Source organism: Cariama cristata, unplaced genomic scaffold, assembly GCF_000690535.1.
Source record: "Cariama cristata isolate BGI_N322 unplaced genomic scaffold, ASM69053v1 scaffold38564, whole genome shotgun sequence".
NCBI lineage: Eukaryota > Metazoa > Chordata > Aves > Cariamiformes > Cariamidae > Cariama > Cariama cristata.
Genome location: NW_009611930.1, coordinates 2,935 through 23,664, shown reverse-complemented (window position 1 = coordinate 23,664; position 20,730 = coordinate 2,935). Strand labels below are relative to the sequence as shown.

At 40.8% G+C, this 20,730-nt stretch overlaps 1 protein-coding gene across 1 annotated transcript; it reads left to right on the top strand.

The window, feature by feature from the left end:
- Positions 1–638: 638 nt before the first annotated feature.
- LOC104160324 (glycoprotein Xg-like) lies at positions 639–20,142 on the top strand (the record flags this gene model as incomplete). Its single annotated transcript, XM_009698417.1, has 8 exons — positions 639–699; positions 11,156–11,197; positions 11,524–11,580; positions 15,375–15,410; positions 18,002–18,067; positions 18,980–19,036; positions 19,697–19,735; positions 20,023–20,142. Coding segments are annotated over exons 1-8 (478 nt in total), but the record flags the coding sequence as incomplete, so codon positions are not given.
- Between the last annotated feature and the right edge of the window lie 588 nt (positions 20,143–20,730).

Below are 20,730 nucleotides of genomic sequence, written 5' to 3'. Positions count from 1 at the left end.
GCTGCAAAGCAGATTCGTGGCCTCCGCTCCCCTAACGCAGCAGCTTGAGTGAGCGGTCAGGTCCCTGACAGGATTGCCTTTCTCAGCGGTTATTGCCCAGCCAAAAACAGAAAAGGCAAGCAGCGCTTGGAGGACAGAGTATACCTGAGAGATTTTTTTTTCCACGTAGGGTTCAGAGAAGGCCGGTCTCCTCTCACAGACTGCTGGAGCTCCCGCAGCACCACGCCCCGCGTTGAAGGTGAGGATGTCAGACAGGTTGGCTTTCCCTCGGGGAAGGAGGTGGATTCAGAGGGTGCTGGCTCCCTCCTCATTGGGTGCTGCCGCCAGTTCCCCGGCTCTCCACGCTCCCTGCCTGGGCGATAAATAGGTTTCTTAGAGGGTGGGTGGCACCTACGGTGCTGCTCACGGCTTGGCCGTAGTGGGGTTGTTTGCTTTTGTTACTTGTCTTGTACTACAGGAGGTTTTTTTAGGGACTTCCCTCTCTTCCGTGGTGCTTGAGTGTGATGGTGAGAGAAGCCTTTGGGCAGAGCTGCTGATTCCAAGTGTTCTCCCTCAAACCTTGGCACTGCAGTTGCGACACCTACCACCATCGCTTGGAAAAAAACAACGTGTGCAATCAAGGCACTGCATAGAAGACTATGGGGAAATTCCGAAGTATCCTTCTTTTGTGCCTTGGCTTTCTTCTAGTCCATGTAAGAGGTAAGTGACCTTTGCCTTGGCTTATTTCTAGGGCGTGATTCTTTAAAAAAAAAACAAAACAAATCAAAACCTAAGCCCCAACCCCTTTTAAAATATGCTTGTTTATTTAGAAATGCTTGCTGGTGTTATTTTTGTTGCTACTGTTTCATGAGAAGCATTCAAGAGTGTTTAGATAAGTATTTCTGCAGTTTCTAAAGAGGTATATATCTTTTGGATAATTGCTCATAATAGCCATGCTAGTTGGAGTGTGTTTGTTATAATTTCTTATTTTCTCTTTAGTGTTGCTCCCCTAAAATTATTCACAAACTTGGACTTGAGTATAAACTTCTAAAATGGAAGCTGTAAAATGAGAGCTTCCAGGGGAACTTGAAGAGATCCTCAGTCAAATACTAACTTCATGTTTTTAAAGCTTTTCTTGGTTATTGATATTTTTAAATATACTAGTTGTATTGTAAAAACAAATTCTGACTCAGTTTAAAGATGCTCATGCTTTCATATTGGTGCTTATGCTTTAATAATTAAAAATTAATAATTTATTAACTTAGCCAACATATTCCTAAATATATAAAATCCACATGCAAGCATACATTTTTGTTTTTTTCATGTGGGATTAATGAAGAACTGAATACATTTTGCACATATTTTTTGACAAAAGAATAGCAGTCGGGAAAATGTCGTCCTTTCACATTGAGTCATTTTTCTATATTCGAAGGTAATTTTCTTTTAGCAAAACATTCTGTAAAACTTTTTTTGGTGTCAAGCCAAATAGGATCATCCTCACGTGCATCTGCCATGTAGTGCACTTGTAACCTTCTCTTTTTTGTATATTAGCATTACTTCAAAAACTTGGAGCACAGTGTTTAGCTGCAGGAAGAAATCAGTCGTTAACCAGTAGTTCCAAAATAGCTGCTGCTCCTCGACCTCCCACCACCTCTGATTTAAATGGAGTCCCTAGGAGATCTTGCAGTGATGGGCAGTGAAAAAAACCTTGCCTTAAATTAATGCCATAGTTCCATTTTAACAAATGAGGAAATATTTAGAGGTCTTCAGCAAGTAACGTGGCGTAGAAACAGCAGTTCTGGCCTGCCCCGTAGTATGCTGTGTGCAGGGATGATTCACAGGGTCGCTCATCACTGGCATGCAGACTTTCTTGTTCTGGAGGACTCTCTTATGTTGAATATTTCTGTTTGAACAATCCGAGCATGGGCAAGCCAATTTCCATATACTCTATCGCTTTAATTACAAGGATAGTCAGCCTAGCTGTTCTTCCTTTATACATGTGCTAATTTAGAGCCAGTTCAGGCCCTGCTTTGGGGAGGAAGTCATTGCTGACAGCTGCTGTGGGCTTTGGGCACAGTCTTATGACTGTGGAAACTATTTAATCCACTTTGAAAAGCAGTATTAATTATTTTAAGTTTATGGCAAAAGGGCACTGAATTTTATCATGAAAGTATTTGCCATGTTTCAGGGGACATTTACAGGAACCACTTCTCAGTCCTAAGCAAGGCTTGATATGAGAAAGGCTTGGCCATGCTGGTGAAAAGCTGGCCTAAGTCCTTATGATAGGAATGTCTATGGCATGATTCACCTTAATTCTTATCTGAGCTGTAACCATCTGTGATAGCTTCTAGAAATGACTGTGCCACCACAGGTCACATCACTCCTCTTACCATCTAGCATTTCCTTTATGGCTGGCTGTTTTCAGTTTGTTGACTAGACTACCTTGATGGACACATCTCAACAGGAGCGTGGCATAACCAAGGACCACATTGCATAAGGAAAGTGAGACCTGATACAGTTCAGAAACTTACATGCTCATTGCATCTTCCACTGGTTGGCTTTTGTTATTTCCAAGCTTAGGCAGGTTACATGAAGTCTCCCATCTAAGTTGAGCTGCAACAACTAATTGTCTGAGTGGCTTTTAGCCCAACCCAAATGACAGAATCTCCATAGAAACTTCTCCCACCGAAGTTCATGCTAACATCCCACGTTGGTTACTGTGGCTCGGCTGACCTGTCTTAATTCAGCTTTGGCTGTGTCCACATTGCCCACTTAAGGTGTGGTAAGACACAGCTTAAGTCCTAGTCCCCCCGTAACTGAGACCATGCACCTGTTTGAGACACAGTGTAGGTCCCAGCTAAGGCCTAGAAAGATGTTGACTCAAAACTAATTGCATTCGCAGTTAATTAGCTAGGCACTTTATGGGGAGAAAATTACAGACCTGTTTGGATTTGAGGCACTATGTGACTTAGTTTTATGAATAACGTAGTTTTCACTGGAGTTAAAAGACAGAATGGGAGAAATGAAAAACACAGGCCTGTTTTTCATATATCACTCCATCAAGCTCCAGTCCTCGCTGTCGCTCCGTGTGAGATCCCTGTGTACGTGCCGAAGTGCTCGCCATATCTGCAGGGATATATCAGACGATGAATTCTCGTGTTGCAGGGTGCCAAAACTATTTCACTCCCAATACCAGAGCTGCTATCATCTGTAGGCATGTCGGTGCTATCATCCAAGAGTGTGATTGCGGTTTGATAAATAGACATACCTGAACTGGTTGAAATGCTAACAACAGCAGAGCTGTTGCAACATCAGAGCTTGGGAAGGTGTGGTTACTCAGCTTCTTGAATTCACTTTCCAAACATTGCTGCCACATTGCAAGCCTGTTTTCGGTCTGTACGTATCTTTCCTTTATTTGCATCAGTGATTGTCAATCCCTTTCCATCCCATTGAGGGTAATAAATAAACAACTAAATGTCATAATTCTTTCAAGATTAAAAATCAATAAAATTATGCTTTTCTGTGACATTTTGCCTCATGGTTAGGAAGAGAGAGATTCAGATTGTTTTGATCAGAGTCTTCCTTATTTCCACGGGAGGGGCTGAGATCTATGAATGTTACGGGAAAATACTATCTAAAATCTGATCTGTAGTACATTGAAAGAAAGGGCTTGAATGGGTTATAAAATGTAACAGTCCCGCTTCTACTGTATACGCTTTGCCTGTCATCAATGCATTTTTTAATTCCCGAGGAATTTGTTTAAAAAGCTAAATCACAGCAATATTTCTTCAAAGGGCAACTATGCTCCGGATTAAATGGAAGCAAAGACCAGAGTAGGCACTAAGATTAGCAGACAAATTAAAGCAAAGTCCTTCCTTACATCCCAGGTCTTAAAACATCAATGGTGGAGGAAGCAGGGCATACACTCCACACCGGGAACAGTCCTGACTTAACAGCAACAAAGCCTCCCAGATCACAATCCATAGCGCATCAAAACTGCAACTCTATCTTGCAGTTTACCATCTGCAAGGAGCAGAAATTGAGATATGAGCCAGAGATTTCTGTTCACAACGATCGTACAGACCATTTTGTTTCCTCAGCATAATGGTAACAGAAAGAAGGCTGGCTCTTTGTTCAGAAATCCAACCCAGATTTGCAGAGCATTCTGCGTGCCAAGACTCTTGATTTCTGTTCCCTTCGAAGGCTAAGCCGCCAGATCCTGCTTTTGAAGTTCAGATGCCAACTGATGCTCCATCACCCTTTGCCTAGGTCATTCAGAGAGGCTTCTCTGTGCATGTGCAGAGGCTTCTTCAGCTCTGCAAAAGGAGACTAATTGCTTTTCTCATTTAGTCCAAATGAGATGAGAGGTGGCTCCTGAGACTCCGCAGAGACTTTGTTGCTGAACAGACCTGTTTGCTGACGTCCAGCAACTCTTTCCAGCATTATTCTTTTCTAGAAGACACGTTCTTAATGGATGAAAGAGAGAAGATTCAGTCCTTGCTTCTTTGCTGTCTTGCATCTTAAACATACAAACAAAGAATGTGTACGAAGCGCCCTGATCATCCACTTTGACTTGGCAGTATTGCTAACCTCCTTGGAGGCAATATAAATAATTAGGCTGATGGGCTACTGTGACTTCAGGGAGCACCGGATTAGCTATACAACAGAATTTCTGAAACACATTCAACTGGATGTTAAGTTACAGAGTAGCACTACTGAGATCTGTGCCACCCATATTGAAGAGCTAAAGGTATTTTGCATCTATTTTAGCAGTGTAGTCGGGATGAAGGTGGGAGGAGAAACATTAAAAGACACTCTATAAGCAATAGAAATGGCAAAGCCTGGCATCTCCTTGGCATCTCCCTGACCTCCTGCATTATCTTCAGCTCCCTCTGTGGTCTCTAAACTACCCGCTGGATCAACCAGCTGGTACTTAGGTCAACCACAGTGAGTGGTCTCTTGGAGAGCCCAACATGGATGCTGCTTGTGCCACACTATTTTAACACCCATATAGGTCTCTTGTTTGAGCGTATCTACTTGTACAGTTCTCATGTAACGTGACTGTCATTCAGCCTGATACTCTCAAACCAAATGGCTGAAAAGGGCTGAGAGCTTCACGAACCACACAGGGACAGACAGAAGCTCTGGCTGAACAGCCCACGCCGTGGCCTAAGCCCCGCTGCCTTGTGACACACAGCTGAAAACCTGAGTTTCAGTAAGGTATGCAGACCCAGGGTACTGCTTCATGGGAGATCCCAACTCTTTTGCTCTGCCTGTAATTTTACAGCACACACCAGCTCCTTCTGCACTCACTCTGAAGCAAAATATAGAAAATTATGTGTGTTTTATCTATGCAGGGCATATCACATCATAAATAACAGCAGCTACCTTTGAACAGCTGTTGTTTGTCCACAGCAGAGCAAACATTGCAGAACTGGAAGATATTCTTTCATGTTTGATGAGACCATGCTGCACAGACCTAAAGCAGTACTGCCACTCTTGCTTTATTAATGCGTCTTATTTACTGGTAATTATTTAAATGTGATCTTGTATGAATAAGTGAGAGAGACCTTTTCATTTCCCTTTAATTCAAACTATAAACAGAAGTGGCCTAGCAAAAAACGTGAAGCCAATAATCAGGTCCATACGCTGTGGTCTACAAACTGGAACCTAGGTCTTAAATACAGATTTTAAAGCATACTCATATTCTACCCCAACATCAAGAGGTTGTAATGGCAATCATTGTTTATGGAATGAAAGGGCGGTGATGGAAAAAAAAGCTACAGTAACCTCATCAGGAAATATGGATCATGAGGGTATTACATCAAAGAAATAGTACCTGCCCATTGAGATTTTGTCCAAAGTGTCCACTCTGGGTCGTAAACCTTTATGTTCTCCCACAACTTTTCTTACATGAGTAATTTCCTTTAAACAAACATAATTGCTTCTTGAATAAAGTTGGACCAGTAAACGGGTATGTTCTGAATCACAGACCTGGGAGAATACATCCCATTTTCTCATTACAGGGGAAATACGTCTCATGATTGTATAGTAATCAGAAACGCAAACAATAACTTACCATTTCAGCTAAAGAGAACACAAAATGGGTCTCTCAAGCGATTTTGGTAACATATTGTTCCTTTTTAGAAATTTTTTTCCTCATTTATGAGTCACCCACTTCTTCCTCAGTCTCTGCCAGCTTCATAATGTTTTAAGCTCATTGTATTCACAAACAATTCTTATTTAATTACACTGAAGCAATCACTTTTGTTCTTGTTTTTAAATAATGTAAAATCAACTTTTTTTCCCTTTCTGTCTGGCTCACTTTTCTAAGTTAGTTGCTTCTAATTTATTTGTAACACAGGTAATCTCATGCTAATCATATGAGTGCTAGCAATGCACTCAAAGCCCATTAATTTAATCATATTAATGACAAAAGGATTTATCTAACACATGTGCACATATGCATTTAAGATGTATGTCCACACAAATGTATATACACAGATAAACACATTTTCTCATGGACCTTAGCTTCATTTTTAATACTAGACTATGCATATTAAATGCCTGAGAAGTTAATTTCATTTGTCACATAACCTGACTCTCATTTGGCAATATTCACACTGTCCTATTTAAATGTGCGTCATTTTAATGGCCACAAGCTGTGTTCATATGAATCTAGTGCAGGACTGAGCCTACTTACGGAGATTAAAAATTGCAGAGTGATGCCATGGTAGCCTTTTGTCAGAAAGCTTCTGACTACAGTTGTAATGACAAACAGGTAACATCCACCTGCAGTCCAGTCTTGTTCCTCGTAAATCCCCCTCAAAAACTGTGCACCCTCAGACCCTTGTGATCAATCAGCTACACAGTTAAGGGGTGACGGATACATGTAACATTTAGGTCACAAATTAAAATATAGGCAAAAGACGCTGCTGTCTGCATTTTAGTGACTAGATATTTGGGTCACATTTTCAGAAAACTAATATGGGCAAAAGTTTGTGAACATTAGATGCGCATGTGCCTGGGGACACGACTTTGGAGGGGACTGCCTCGGTGGGGTAAGATGACCTCAATAGCAGGAGGGGTCATATGTTCAAGGGAACTCACTAAAAGCTGGCTCAGTATCTCTGTGGCAAACAGCAACCATAGATCTCCATAGTAGAGCAAGTGGACTAACAAGGATTTTATATCACCAGCCTTCCATACATGATATTAAAAAGGCTCATAGAAAGTGTGGGCACTACTGAAAGCAAATATCCTACCTGGAAGAATCATGCCTGTAAAAATAAATCTAGTAACTTTGTAATTTGAGCTACTATGTTCTGACACTTGGCTTTATGGAGGCTATTCTTCCCTGTCTGGCTGCTACAGAGAAGCCTACTGTGAGCTATGTAGGCCAGGTCTACACTTCAGATTTTTACTGGCACAGCTACATGTGTTGGGTGGGGATGAGGGAATTACATCCCAAATAAGGCTGGCAGTGCCAGCAAAAGTCCTCCTGTTAGTATAGTTCATTGTGTTGGAGGAGCTAGTATAAACGTAATTAAAACAGATCCTTTTGCGATACAAACCATATATCCATCTGGAAGGCTTGCTTTCTTAGCTTGGCATTTTTTCATTTGCAGATAAGGACTGTTCTGTGGTGTCAGGCAGGAGCTTATAAGCATTTTCTCAAATTCTCTGTTATGAATCATTGTGGACCACCCAACAAAAACCACTATTACAATAATTTCATTTATTTGTAAGAACAGGGATACTCCCAGAAGAAAGGCTAGAAGTGATGCCAAGAAATAGCATACTAGCCCAAAGCAGTAATAACAAAGATAACTCTGAGATAATATCTCCTGCATAGCTAAATTTCCTCATAACTTTATCCAGGTTAAAAAAACCCAATAAAAACAACAAAAACCACACACAAAAAAGCCCAACCAAATAAAAAAACCCCAAAGGAACAAAACTGTTTTCTCCCTGCTAAAATTTCTTTCATTCTTATTTTCATCAGTATATTTCCAGCTGTTTCCATTATGGAAGTTGGTCCAAAAAAAAGGCCACTTTTATATGTGGAAAATTAATTTCATTCAGTCTGTTTGTTCTGTGAAGAAGCTTGACTAATTTGTTTCTGTTGTCATTTATCTTCAGCATTCCCTGAAGTGACTGCAGTTCCTATTGAGCTAAACGCTCTCTGAGTCTCTAATGTGTTTTTGTTTTTAGACCCACCATTTTGTGGATGAAATCTGGGCTGTTCAGCTATTTAACCATCTGTTATCCTCCCAAATTAGATTCTTAAAATGTCTAGGTGCAGTCTCAGAAATGGTAATGAGCATTTAAAATTCTGCTCCACAAAATCTCATTCCTTGCGGTCATTTGATGTTATTATCGGAGGAAGTCGGGATGGAAGTCCAAGCAATCTTTTGGTTTATTGGAATATCATTTACCGTGCTGCACAGATGTCCGCATACAATCTGCCCATCTGTCAAAGTTTATATTTACACAGGCAAAGACATTTCACTATTCATTCCTATCGTACTCCCAGTCAGTCTATGTTGGTGTCTGTTTCTTTTTATTACTTGGTTTATCATCAGAAATAATTTTTAAATAATCAATCATCTGAATAATTTCTTTTTTCTTTTCTTAAAATTTCTGTCGTTGTCTTCTATTTCTCCCTTGCAGTCTCAAAACAACACTTCTTGTCTTTTCCCACCTTTTTGACAACAGAGCTGACATACAACAGGAGAGGGAAACGTTGGTATTGTCCAGGAGAAGGGCAGATGTTAGTAACTGTTTCAGTCTGCTGTTTTCCTTTGGTTCTCATGCAATCTGAAGCAACTGCATCGTCTTCCTTGAATTCTATAATCTCTTTTGATTAGATTCCTCCTTTTACTTTTTTCTTTTCCCTACCTTCAAAGAACTATTTTACTTGGAAGTTTTCCAGAGTCTTCCTTCAGAAGACAATTTTGTCACATTCTCTTTACAGCATTAGGACCTCGGTAACTGCCTGCTGTATTGTTAGTTCCTGCGTGTCAGGACCTGTAACAAAGGAGCTGGTTTGGCCAACAGCTCTTTGGTGTTACAAAATGATTTCTGATGACTCATTCTGATGAGAAATGGTTTGAGCCCTGATGACGGTATCCTGCAGCAGCAGAGCTCAGGTCAGACAGCCTTCTTCAGTGCTCAGGACACTGGTCAAGAATGAAGATTTAACCAGAGGACAAAAATCAAAGGACAGTCCTATTGCTAGCACTGAAGAAATGCTTCAGAAAAATGTAATTGGACCATATAAGTTGAGGCAATGCCAGGATGTCAGCCAGCGGGTAGGGGTCTGCAGCGGGATCAAATGGTCCCACGGCTGGGTGGCAGCACCGCTGGGACAGCCCACGGGCAGGGGCTCGGGGCCAGTAAGGGCTGGTGGTGTCCTCGGGGCTCTGGCACAGAATAGCTTCTGAGGAAGGCACTTGTCAATTTTATGTGTTTATGTATTTAATGGATTCATATAAAAAAAGTGAACTTGTCAGAGTCTTAGAATATTATCCACCTAAGGACCCAGTCCAAAGGCCAGGGCAGGGGAAGGAGAGCTGGTCGGACGAGGTGACGCCCCAGGATCAGTTCGAATGATAACAGATAAAATGCTACTTTAATAACGTTACTGGGAAAGCCTTATGCTGTTATCTGCTTTTCCTTTCCAAACACAGATTTGCCATAATATTTAATAGGGATAGTTTTCCTTTAGAAGCCATTCACTGTTTTGCATTCCAGCCTCGTTTCATATTTTCCGTCAGACACCAGCTATAATTAAGTTCACAGACTTATGTGAAAATCCTCACGGGTATCAAAACATTTTTACTTTATGCTCCTGTGCTGATTGTTCTTTGAGGATCACACAGTGTTTCACCACTAGTAATTAATCTTCCCAGGAGCTCTTTGACACAGACAAGAGCTATTATTCAGGAACAGTGATTAATGTGAAGAATACCATGAAGACGGACAGCATCTGTCAAGAAGAGAGGGCTGAGCTGAACCCAGGGCGCTGTCATGCTGGAGAACCTCTGACGGCCTCTCTCTGTTCCTCAGTTTCCTGGCTTGAACAGTGATGCCCTTCTTGCTGTGAAGTGTTCAAGACTTAGCAAGAAAACCACTTCATCGAAGAGTTAGGTATTATGCCTTTTAGATGGGATAATAAACAGACACAGATCAAGAGACTTTCTTGATAGAGCGTAGTAAAACATTTCTGCTTAGGAAAGCCATGGCGCGTCATGACTTTTTGCGGGTTTGTGCAGGCTGATCTTGTATTTGGCATGCAAACACAAGGACGGTGAGGTTTCAGTCTGGATGAAAACTAATGGATATGTAGTCTGCAAAGAGGTGTTTCATGAAGGCTGTGTATTAAACAGAAAGCACCAGATTCTAGAGTGGAAAGAAAAACTCACATGAATAACGGTGTTTGTTCAGGTCAGAGTCATATGCTTCAGTTTATACATTTTAAATATTTTCCAGTTTTATTTACCTGCTAACTTCAAAAGTCAGGATGCTAATTGCCCTGCTGTGACATTTAATGACATCATTGTCACCTAACACAGAACAGGAAGGGTTCTTTTCTCGCCTTTCAGATTTTTTAAGGTACAGTGGAAAACAAATTAAGTAGACTATCTTTATATCTTTTACTGCTGGCACATGTTACAGGAAGAGGTAAAAAACCCCAGCTGATTCATGTTACAAGTGATCACAAGGCAGGCTTGCCAGTAAAGCTGCTCTCTGAAGCTAAGCTAGTAAAACAATAATGAAGATACTAAAAATTCTCACCCAGTGATTCTGGTTTGCAAGTACCGTGCTGAATGCTACTTTCAGCCATCTCCTGGCAATAGCCCTTGTGCCCTGTAACAGGCAACCTGTGTTCTTCAAAGGCATGTTTGCACAGCGGCTGGATATGGATAACATGAGAGAGCAGCTTCTCTTTGCGCTACCTCAACAAACAGCTTCTTTGAGTGCAATGAGCCCACCTCGCATGGTCGTTCAGGACTGCACGGTGCAGGAACAACAGCTGACAGCTTGCTCTGTGCCTGCTCCTGCTTGGATGGATTTTTCTGTTGCCTCTGTTATGGCTTTGTCCAGAGCCCTCGGACCTGGAGGTCACGGAAACCTGCCCACTGACTCTTTCTTTCTGTCACCTTCCTTCTAGGTCAACGTGATTTTGATTTAGCCGATGCTCTTGATCACCCAGGTAGGTAAATCTCCTATCTTTGCTTTACTATGGCATTTATACCCAAGCTTATCCTTGATGACTGGAATATGAAGTAGCTACTACTTAAGTTAAAGATATACAGAACTGGGAAATGCTAGATTTCAATGTTTCTGTCATAAAATTAAAATTTTCTTTAAAACAACAAAAAAAAATGGCTTTGAAAACATATGCCTTCATTTTTAGCTTCTGCCATGATACATAAAGATGTATTGAATGGAGCTCTCTAGATTTGCAGATACCTTCTGTTGTTAAGTTGAAAAAGTTTAAGCTGTTATTGTTTATTGGTATGTCATTGTGTCCCACAGAGGACATAATTACCAGGAAGCCTACAGTGATCAGAAGACCGACAAGGCCTGTGCTGAGTGAGTAACGAAGACAACGGGGTCAGAACTGATTTCAGATATGTAGAAACTGTCTCCTGTGAGATTCTTGATCGTATTTGCTAATGTACTGTAGCTGAGCTCATTTGTGTGTATACTAGCTGTCTTCTGTATGTAAAGTAAGTGGGTTTTGGACAATTACCAATTACTTGTCTTCACTGCTTCCAGTAAGGCTTTAGAGCATGACTGGCCAGTGAAGGCATTTTATTTCCTGAAGATCTTCTTCACGGTTTTCCAGCCTGGACTGAACTCCCTGGGGAGTATAACAATGGGTAACTGTTGCTAAAAATGGGTAACTGTTCTACTTTTTTTCCATTGTCTTTTCTTTTAGCATAAATATTCATGATATTAATGAATTTGGGTATTCTTTCTTCTCCTCATGTATTTACTTAATATTATCTAGTATTGATTGCTACAAAGACCTATGTCAGAAATGAAAAAACACTCTGAACAGCAGAGACAACCAAAAGGTTTTAGCTGTAGTCCTGAGGATGACAAATGATCATTTCCAACAAACACTCATTATTATTGAAAAAACCCAAACTCTAAACAACAACAAAACCATATATGAATTTATGATGGAACCTTTTATGATAACATAGAGATTTTTCAACTAAACTACAATGAAAGAAATTTCTGGCTATCAAACAAAATGCTTGAATCAGGAAATACTGGATAATATTAGCCCACACAATAACTTTCAGTCTTCTTCTGGATAAACATTGCAGTAAGTCTTCAGGTACACGAAAGCAGTTACATTTTCCACATGATTCTCTGGCTCACTCTTTGAACAAACTGGGGCACCATTTTGCAAATGAGGTAGCTACTAAATTCTGTAATGGGTGCATTCTTCCTTCCCACTTCATTTTGCAAAGAAAATCTGTGTTTGGCCTAGATTAGAAATGTCTGTTGTAAAGTGCTGCTAAGCCACTGCCCTCTATTTAGCTAACTCTCTGGACTTCCTTTAACATCAGTGGAGACAAATCAGCATGTCTAGGGATGGTTCATATCACTCTAAATGTGGATTTGTTCTCAGCCTAATATAGACATTTCAAGTAAGTTACTTAAACAGTGCCCTAAAAGACTCTGTCCTCAGTCATGTTTAAAGCCAATATCTACAGTGATGCTGCCTCAGTCAGGTGAAAGGAATTTGATTTTTAGGGACTCCTAAATCTATTAAGAAATATGACCATCAGATGATTATCTGCCCTACCTGAATCAACTTCACTAATTCTTGGGAATGAAGAACTCCATGTTTTCCAGACCATTTTGGAATCTCTTTCAGCACTGAAGAGGATTGCATGGACTTTAAAAGCAATTAAAACTAATTTTAAAAAAACAGTGTTAAATTACTGGATTTGGAAAGTGCAGAAAGATGATACAAAGGTATGTCCTAGCATCTGCCTAACGCTTCAGCTTAACCTCAGGGTTTCCTCTATGTCCCATTCAGCCAGTATCATTGAGAAATGAGGCTGAGATGACGATTCTGGTTCAGCTGAGGCCAATTACTGTACAGGCCATGTCCTCTGGGCATCACTTCCCACGCACTTCTGCCTGAGTTGAAGCTGTCCTTTAGGAACCTCCCATCTAGTGTAACAAAATTCAACACAAAATGCAATGGAAGGTGATGTTTTATTTACAAAATCTCTAAATAAGTTTATTTTACCCACTGACATTCATCCTGCCATTGATTTAACTCAGCCATACACTCAAACCCACATACTCATGAGCACCAAGATGTGTGTGCTTAGGTGGTCTGGTGGGCATCATGTGCAACACAGAACAAGGTACGCCAGCTATTCAGTCTTATCCTGTCTCTGTGGTTCTTCTTGATCAGAAATGGCAAGCTAGTTTATGTACAGATCTTTTATACCCTTTAGGAGTCATCAGCTTTTATGAAGAAGTCCTTTGCCTCATAATCTTGCTTACTACAGCATCTCTGAACTCTAGGCCAGGTTGCTGCCCACGATCTGGTTTTGCTTGTTTGGGGTATGCAGACTATGTCTACGGTCAAGTTTCTGGATGGGCGAAGAGGAAAAGTAGTGGAATAGGGAATATGCTGCAACCTTTGGCTTTAGAGTGCCCTTCTGCTTTTCCTCTGCTGACAAGTCATCTGTGCTGTCATCTTATCAGAGCGCAGGCCTGCTGGTTTTGACAAAAACAACACATTCCTCAATTTTACTGCTGGGAACAGTGACCTTTATTGTCTGTTCTTTTAACCCTTCGCTCTGCTTTTTTTTTCTGGTGCCTACAGACACAGGCATTTCCATTTGTATTTCATTCCTATCAACCGTAGCATTTCTGCAACAAATCTCCGCATGAACCCTCCAGAGCAGAACCCTGCATTTTACCAGAATTCTTCATCTCGATAATAAATTGAATCCAGTTTGCAATTTATTGCTTCTTACAGTGTTAGCGTTTGACAGGTAAAGGCATTTTTGAAATGCAACTCTCTGCTGGCCAGACACAGACAGGATCAACACCTGACAAGAACAAACTGAGTCATGTAGTTTGAATTTGATTATTTTCCTGCCAGATTTCCTGGTGACATCAAAGCATTTCTGAGTCGTTACACAAACGAGACTAGATAACTCTGCAAAAGCAGCTTCCCACTCCTCTGAATACGAAGAACACAAGAAGGCAGAGTTCTGCATGGTGATGCATTTGGATGCATTCTCCTGGGTTTTGGGAATTCTGACACAATTGTAATGAAAAAAAAAATTTAATTGAGTGTCTATCTAATTTTATGTAGCAGTAAGCATTGGTATCACAATTTAGGTAGATTTTGCTGTCCCTTTTCTTCTGATTCATTCCAGCACTCCACATTCATAAGGAGCAAGAAAGGGATTCTTGGAGTTTTGACATCCATCTAATATATTTCTGCCTATTACTCAGTGACCTTTTAGAGCTCACCATCATTCCATACACACGCTAAAATATCACCCACATACTCATATCCGCACATGCACGTTAGAAACGGAGTTCCTCTCGTTTATGCATCTGCAGCTCAAGGGCAAATTGTTTATTGGATGGAAAATTCCATTCCAGGTACAGTGAGACACGTGTACAGTGCTGGGGGAATGGTCATAGCCTGTTGATGCACTGCGTAACATGCACATGCAGACATTAAAGTATATTTTAGAACTTTTACAGCTCAACCAAAGAAAAACAGACTGTCACCCAACCTCAGACAGGTGTATATGATTGCTTGAAGCAAAAATTTTTATGTCACCATGACCCTCACATAAATTAGTTGATTCAATACTCCCTCCCCAAGTACGTTTATTACGTCCCAGTATTTGGTTTTGAAATGGGTATTCAGTTTTTGCTGTTCAACAAATTACAATTAAGCCAAACATGCATATACCAGTTTTAACCACAGACATAAATGTTAATAAATAATTATATTTTTTTAAATAGATATATTTTAATATTTTAACATAGCTAATTTGATATAGGTACTTGCAGATATATTAAAGAGGTATTGATCTTGATTCCACTCTGAGATTTATTCTGAGCTTATTTAAAGCAGGAAAAATCTTTCATATTTTGAGTAGAAAATATTGTATCATTTGTCAATTACTGTGTGGCCAAATATTAAATTCTATAAGAGTTTTCAAGAAAATTGTAATACCTTATCTGAATTTGGGGGAGTGACCTGAAAAAGTTGCTCGTTGAATATTCAGCTGTACATTTTCTATTAAAACTAACATTTCACTTCCCTCAAGAACTGTGTGTAACTCACTTCTTTACGTCTTCCTCCTTTTCATTTTTAGACAATGATCTGCATTTAGGAGATGCTCTTGGTGACGGTGAGTACTGTCTTCTCTTCTCAAATATAATGTTTTTTTTTTTTCATAGTCTCTTTCTGAAGTCTGCCTAATTTGTGAAAAGAGATTTCAAGACCGCAGGAAGAACTGTGGTAATGGCAGTCATGACAGCTCATGTACATGCAGCCCTTCTGCCAGAGGCCATCATGCAGAGTGGGGAGGGCAGGATGGGCTGTGCCTGGTTGCCAGCGACAGGAGCCTGCAGGCTGGCCTGCCTGCGTGAACTGAAGTCAGCTATGATTTACATTACGGTGCCAGGCTACTATGGTCATGGCTGGGGAGAGGATGTGCTGCCCATTCAGCTGTGATGGTGCAGGGTGGTGGCCTCTGGCAGAAGGCTGAAGGCAACACATGATGGCAGTAGTTTCTTCAGCTACCAAAAATGAGTCTGCCTAAAATTAGAAATCAGAGGTAACAGTGGATAGAGGGAGGTGTGAGCTTGTTGTAGCTCTGCCAACTGCAAATCAGAAATGCTGGAAGGAATGTTTCAGAGATGAGCACTGATGGACATGATATAGCTTAAGCTTGAAGCAGTCAAGCTGTTGTAACACGCTATAACTTCCAGGCATTTCTGTAACTTCCAGACCTGACCTAGGAAGTATTCACAGTACTGTGCTGGGCCGTGTAGACATACGAAATCCTTGACTTTGGGAATTTTTCCATCACATTTTGTTTAGTGTGTTTAGAGGTATATCAAGGATGTGAAGTACTCTAGAAAGGTTCTTATACACTAAAATTATCTAAAATGCAAGTAGTATTGAATCAAATCCTAAAAATCCACTTGAATCAAGGCTACACAAAAGAAAAATTACTTCTCAGCCCATTGCACAGAACCTCTGAATTATGACTCTGGTTGCAGTGATCTGGTTTACTTGCATTTCAGTCTTAGAGAATCATACCTTTTATATTATTCCTTCCCATTTCCAGGACTTTCTGCATTTCCAGGTTCCCCTGCGACATTTCATGCCTATGCTTGAATGACATGTTAGTACACACTTTATAAAGCTGAATCGAATTTTGATTATAATTCCCATGTTTAGATTATAATTTCTTCCTGCCTGTACCAATCATTCCATGCCTGCAAGTTTTTAATGAGTACTGTTACAAGAGGATGGGTTTAGTATGTCAATTAAATTATCAATGAATAGCTTAAGTATCTTCACTAAACCCCACCTTTTCATTCAGAAGATCGCAAATGATGTTTCCCTTGGTTTTTGTTTCTTTGCTCCATTTTCAGTTCATGTTCTAAATTGACACTCATACATGATATAACAGGATTAATGATATGTACCTCACTATCAGCAGTTCTGGAGATATTATTTTTCCACTAACTATGCCATAGAATATAACTTCTTATGCTTAGAGAAGATTGAATAAGTGCAGCATCATAATAGGAATGAATAATGGGATCGGTAGTTTTCTGCTTTCATGCCATGGTAAGTGTTAGTTTGTTATACAGAGATCTGGAACAGAACAAGTCTCCTCTTTTGTTGAATATAATTAATTGAGCAAAATCTGATTCAGCAAAGCATTAAGACTCTACCTAAAATCTTTTGACTGCAGTAGGCTAAACTCGTCCAAAGCTAAGCATATATATAAATAATTTCCTGAATCAGAACCTAAATGTTACTCACAAACAGAAGGATTGTATTTAGCAGCTATGCAAGTACAAAACATGATAAAAGGGTATCTGGCGTGTACTGAAGGTGAAAGAAAGATTTAAGGAGAGGGAGGGAAATTGGTATTTATTTCTGTGACCTATTTTTATTTATTCAGAGCTAAATTCACTGTCTGGCTATGAGAACAGTTAAATATGCGACTGAACTTGTTGGGGAAAGGACAGCAAGAGGGGACCTACTCTATATATGCAGAGCAACAGCCCTGGACATTAACTCTGGCAGGTTTTGAGCTGAGTCAGCTCTTGGTACTCCAGCACTGTACGTGCAGTTTGGAAACTGTGGTTAGTCATCAGATCTCCCGCTCTATCCAATGCATCTCTTTCTAATACTTTGGCAAAAATTAAGGCCAAGTACCAGCACAAAGTCCTAAACAACAAAGCCGAAGTCTGAGTTAATTTTGCAGTGTTCAAGAGTAGAAAACTCATCATGCGTTAGATAAATTCAGCATCGGTTAGATGAAACTAATCTGCAGATCTTATTAATACCTGCTGATGGCACAGAGAGAACCCATTGCCTCCTGCCCAGCCCAGAACACCAGCTTCTCTGTCGGCTCTGCATAACTGCTCCACTGACACCTCCAGTAACACACTGTGCTTCCCAGCTGTCAGCATTAAACAATGTTAGCACTTGCCAGAAATACATGAAATATTTTCCCTTAACATTTTTGTGAATTGTTCTCTCATTTTAATTTTCTCTTTTCACTTTCTAATTAGTTTTAGTAACTAGCTATTTGTTGATACAGTGCTTGAGACTTTTTAACTAGTGACAAGGTCCTTTACTTAATCCAGCGGAGGACAAATTCAAAATAGGTATAAAAGCTCAGGTTATCCTACTCATTATTTACAGCTCTCAGTTTTGCCTGTCCAACCATCTAACAATATTAATTATCAACAGGTGACATCCCAAGAAAACCTTTATACCCGCCTCTTCCACCACGACCAGGAAGCCATAGTAATTCTGGTAAGAATAGTTTCTGCTAAGAAAATCTAGCATTATGAGGTGTTCAGAGCAGATATTTTGTATAGTTTACTCTCTTATTTCTTTATTCTTTATTATTTATTAATCATCCCTTCCCTCAATTTCCCTTTTGTAATCACTGTTCCAGACCTAGGGTTTGAAAAGATTTTCTGAGTTTTAGTGTTAGTACCATAAAGCTTTTTTGTCTGCCCAAAATGTGGGATGCTGACTCCGAAGTGACATGAGACTCACACTCATCTTATTTGCCTTTTCATTTTGGGTATGTATACACTGAACCATGCTAAGATTCAAATTTGACATCTAGCCACAGGGCATGGATAAGCCTGTGTTCAGATCCATACTGAGATGTGCATCTGAGACGGCCCTGGGGCATACAACAGGTAGGACCGGGGACATGGATGTAAACCTGTATTGCTTTTGAGTGTGGTCCCAGACACGCACTTAAATAAAGTGGAAGTGGCACATCTATCCCAGCTACCACCATGTATCCCATATTTACTTCCCGTATGATTGTAGTGGTGAGCCATGGACAGGTCCTTCTGGACTCTTTCCTGGAAAGGTCCCACTGACTTCCTGCTCCAGGAACCGCTGGGATTTGAGATGTCCATATTACATACGGATTTGTGCTACCGACAGCCCAAGCCCACACATCTCACAAGTGCCGATACAGATGCAGAATGGGCAGACACCAACAGTTTTAGTACTCAGATTCCAGGTGAATTTAAATTTTTACTATCCAGTGCAAGACACCTGACCCATCCGCCATGTCGAACCTGGGATTTCAAAGGTCCCTCACTCCTCCCTAGAACATTACCAAAAGACTGGACAAGGGAGCTGAAGGCGTTACCATCACTCAGGTAATTTTGCAACAGAATCCTAATCTTTATCTTGCAGGAGGTTTTGATGACTCAGATCTCCTTGATGGGAAGCCTTTACCACCACACATAACAGGTAGTATTTGCCAATTCTCCTTGCAGCTTCTGCCTAATACTCAGAACTCAGAGCTGGCTGGTTTTGCTTTAGCAGTAATCTGTTTGTTACTGAAGGTATAGGACAAGATTCTGCTATTTTTATTTAGATTAGTTATCCTTCTTCACAAACCATGACTTTGACCCTGAAGCTCAAACTTGAAACATATTCCTAAAGATTTTGTAGCATTTTGGCATATGCCAGAACCTTGCAGGATTTATCCCTTTGAATTCAGCTAGGACAGTCCCAAAGCAAGGGGCTTCTGCCAAGAACTGAAAGTAGATGCACTGGGCTTATGATCTTGACTTAAATTATTGATAAATCATCTGACTGTCTGGCAGTAAAGAATAGCCAGAGTATACTGGCCTCCCACTCCCTGTGAAATCAGCTTGATGTAGACTGCTATGTATTATCCCTTTTCTAGAAGATAATATTCTTCTCCAAAAACAAAGTGTCAAGAGGATGGATGGTTATTCCTCTGGCCAGCTGTCAGTCAGGACTGGAAGGGGAGCTCCTCTCTCACAGTCCTGCTGAGCCGCCCCCTTTCACCTTCTGTACAAAATTGCACTTTGCTCAGTAAAGGCTTTGTTCTCAAAGCAAGATGAAAAACATTTCTTGATGAAACTTCATCCTCTATTTCAGGAGGACAGGAGCATCATTTCAATCATGGAGGAAACACGGGTACAGTAAATAATTTAGTCTATAATTTGTTTCCAGTCATCATAAAATACTAAGAAAATGTTAGCCTTATAAAAGTAGTACATATACTAAATTAGGCTTTAAGACACCGTTTTCACACCAGCTGTAATGTAACATAATTTCTAGTCTTCTGCTTAATTCTGTTTAATGAATTTCCAATGTTTCACCAAACAATTCTCAGAGTTTGGCAAAAGCATACCTTAGTAGAGAATCTTCTTAAGTCAAACCATTTCAATGCCTCTGAGAAAAACCTCTCTCTTTTCCCACAGATTCAGGATTAATAGCTGGAGTTACATCTCCTATAATTTCTGCTTTTGTAATATTAATTGTTGGATCGATAGTGGCCTACTCCGCTTATAAGAACAAGAGACTTTGTTTCAAACCACATGGTAAGACCAAATCAGTTTCTCACTTTCCAACCTGCTTTTGTGCTGAAGTAGATGGGAATTTTACAAACAATTTCAGCAGGGGCAGAAATAGGTGAGGGATGAGGGCATTTGAAAATCTCGTCCGAAGGAGCCTCACTGGTCTGTAAGAGATACTGGTAATTAATGTTCTTCACCGAGGACCAGTATAGGAAGCCATAACATGCCTAGAAGATGGATGTATGTCACTATCTAGGAAATTACACGACGTGAGGTCTCTGCCACCACAGAGGTGACTGACTGTCATGGCTCTCTGGGTAGAAACCAGCCTGCGTGTCCCAGGTCAGCCTCACCTGGGGCACCCCAGGTACCCTCTGCCTGGGGCCTCCATTACAGCTCTGGCCTGGCTGGGCCTCCTGCCCCGGCCTGCCCCACATCCCCACACGCCTGCCCCGGCCGTGAGCCTGCATGGCTGGCTGGGTGTCCTGGCTTGGCCTTGGGCCGGGCTTCTCTTCCTCTGATGATGGATGGCCCCTCCATGGGGCCCGTTTGCCATCTCTGCCCCTCTGTGTGCGCCTGCCACGGGGGAGGCAACAGCTTGGGCTCCCCCGC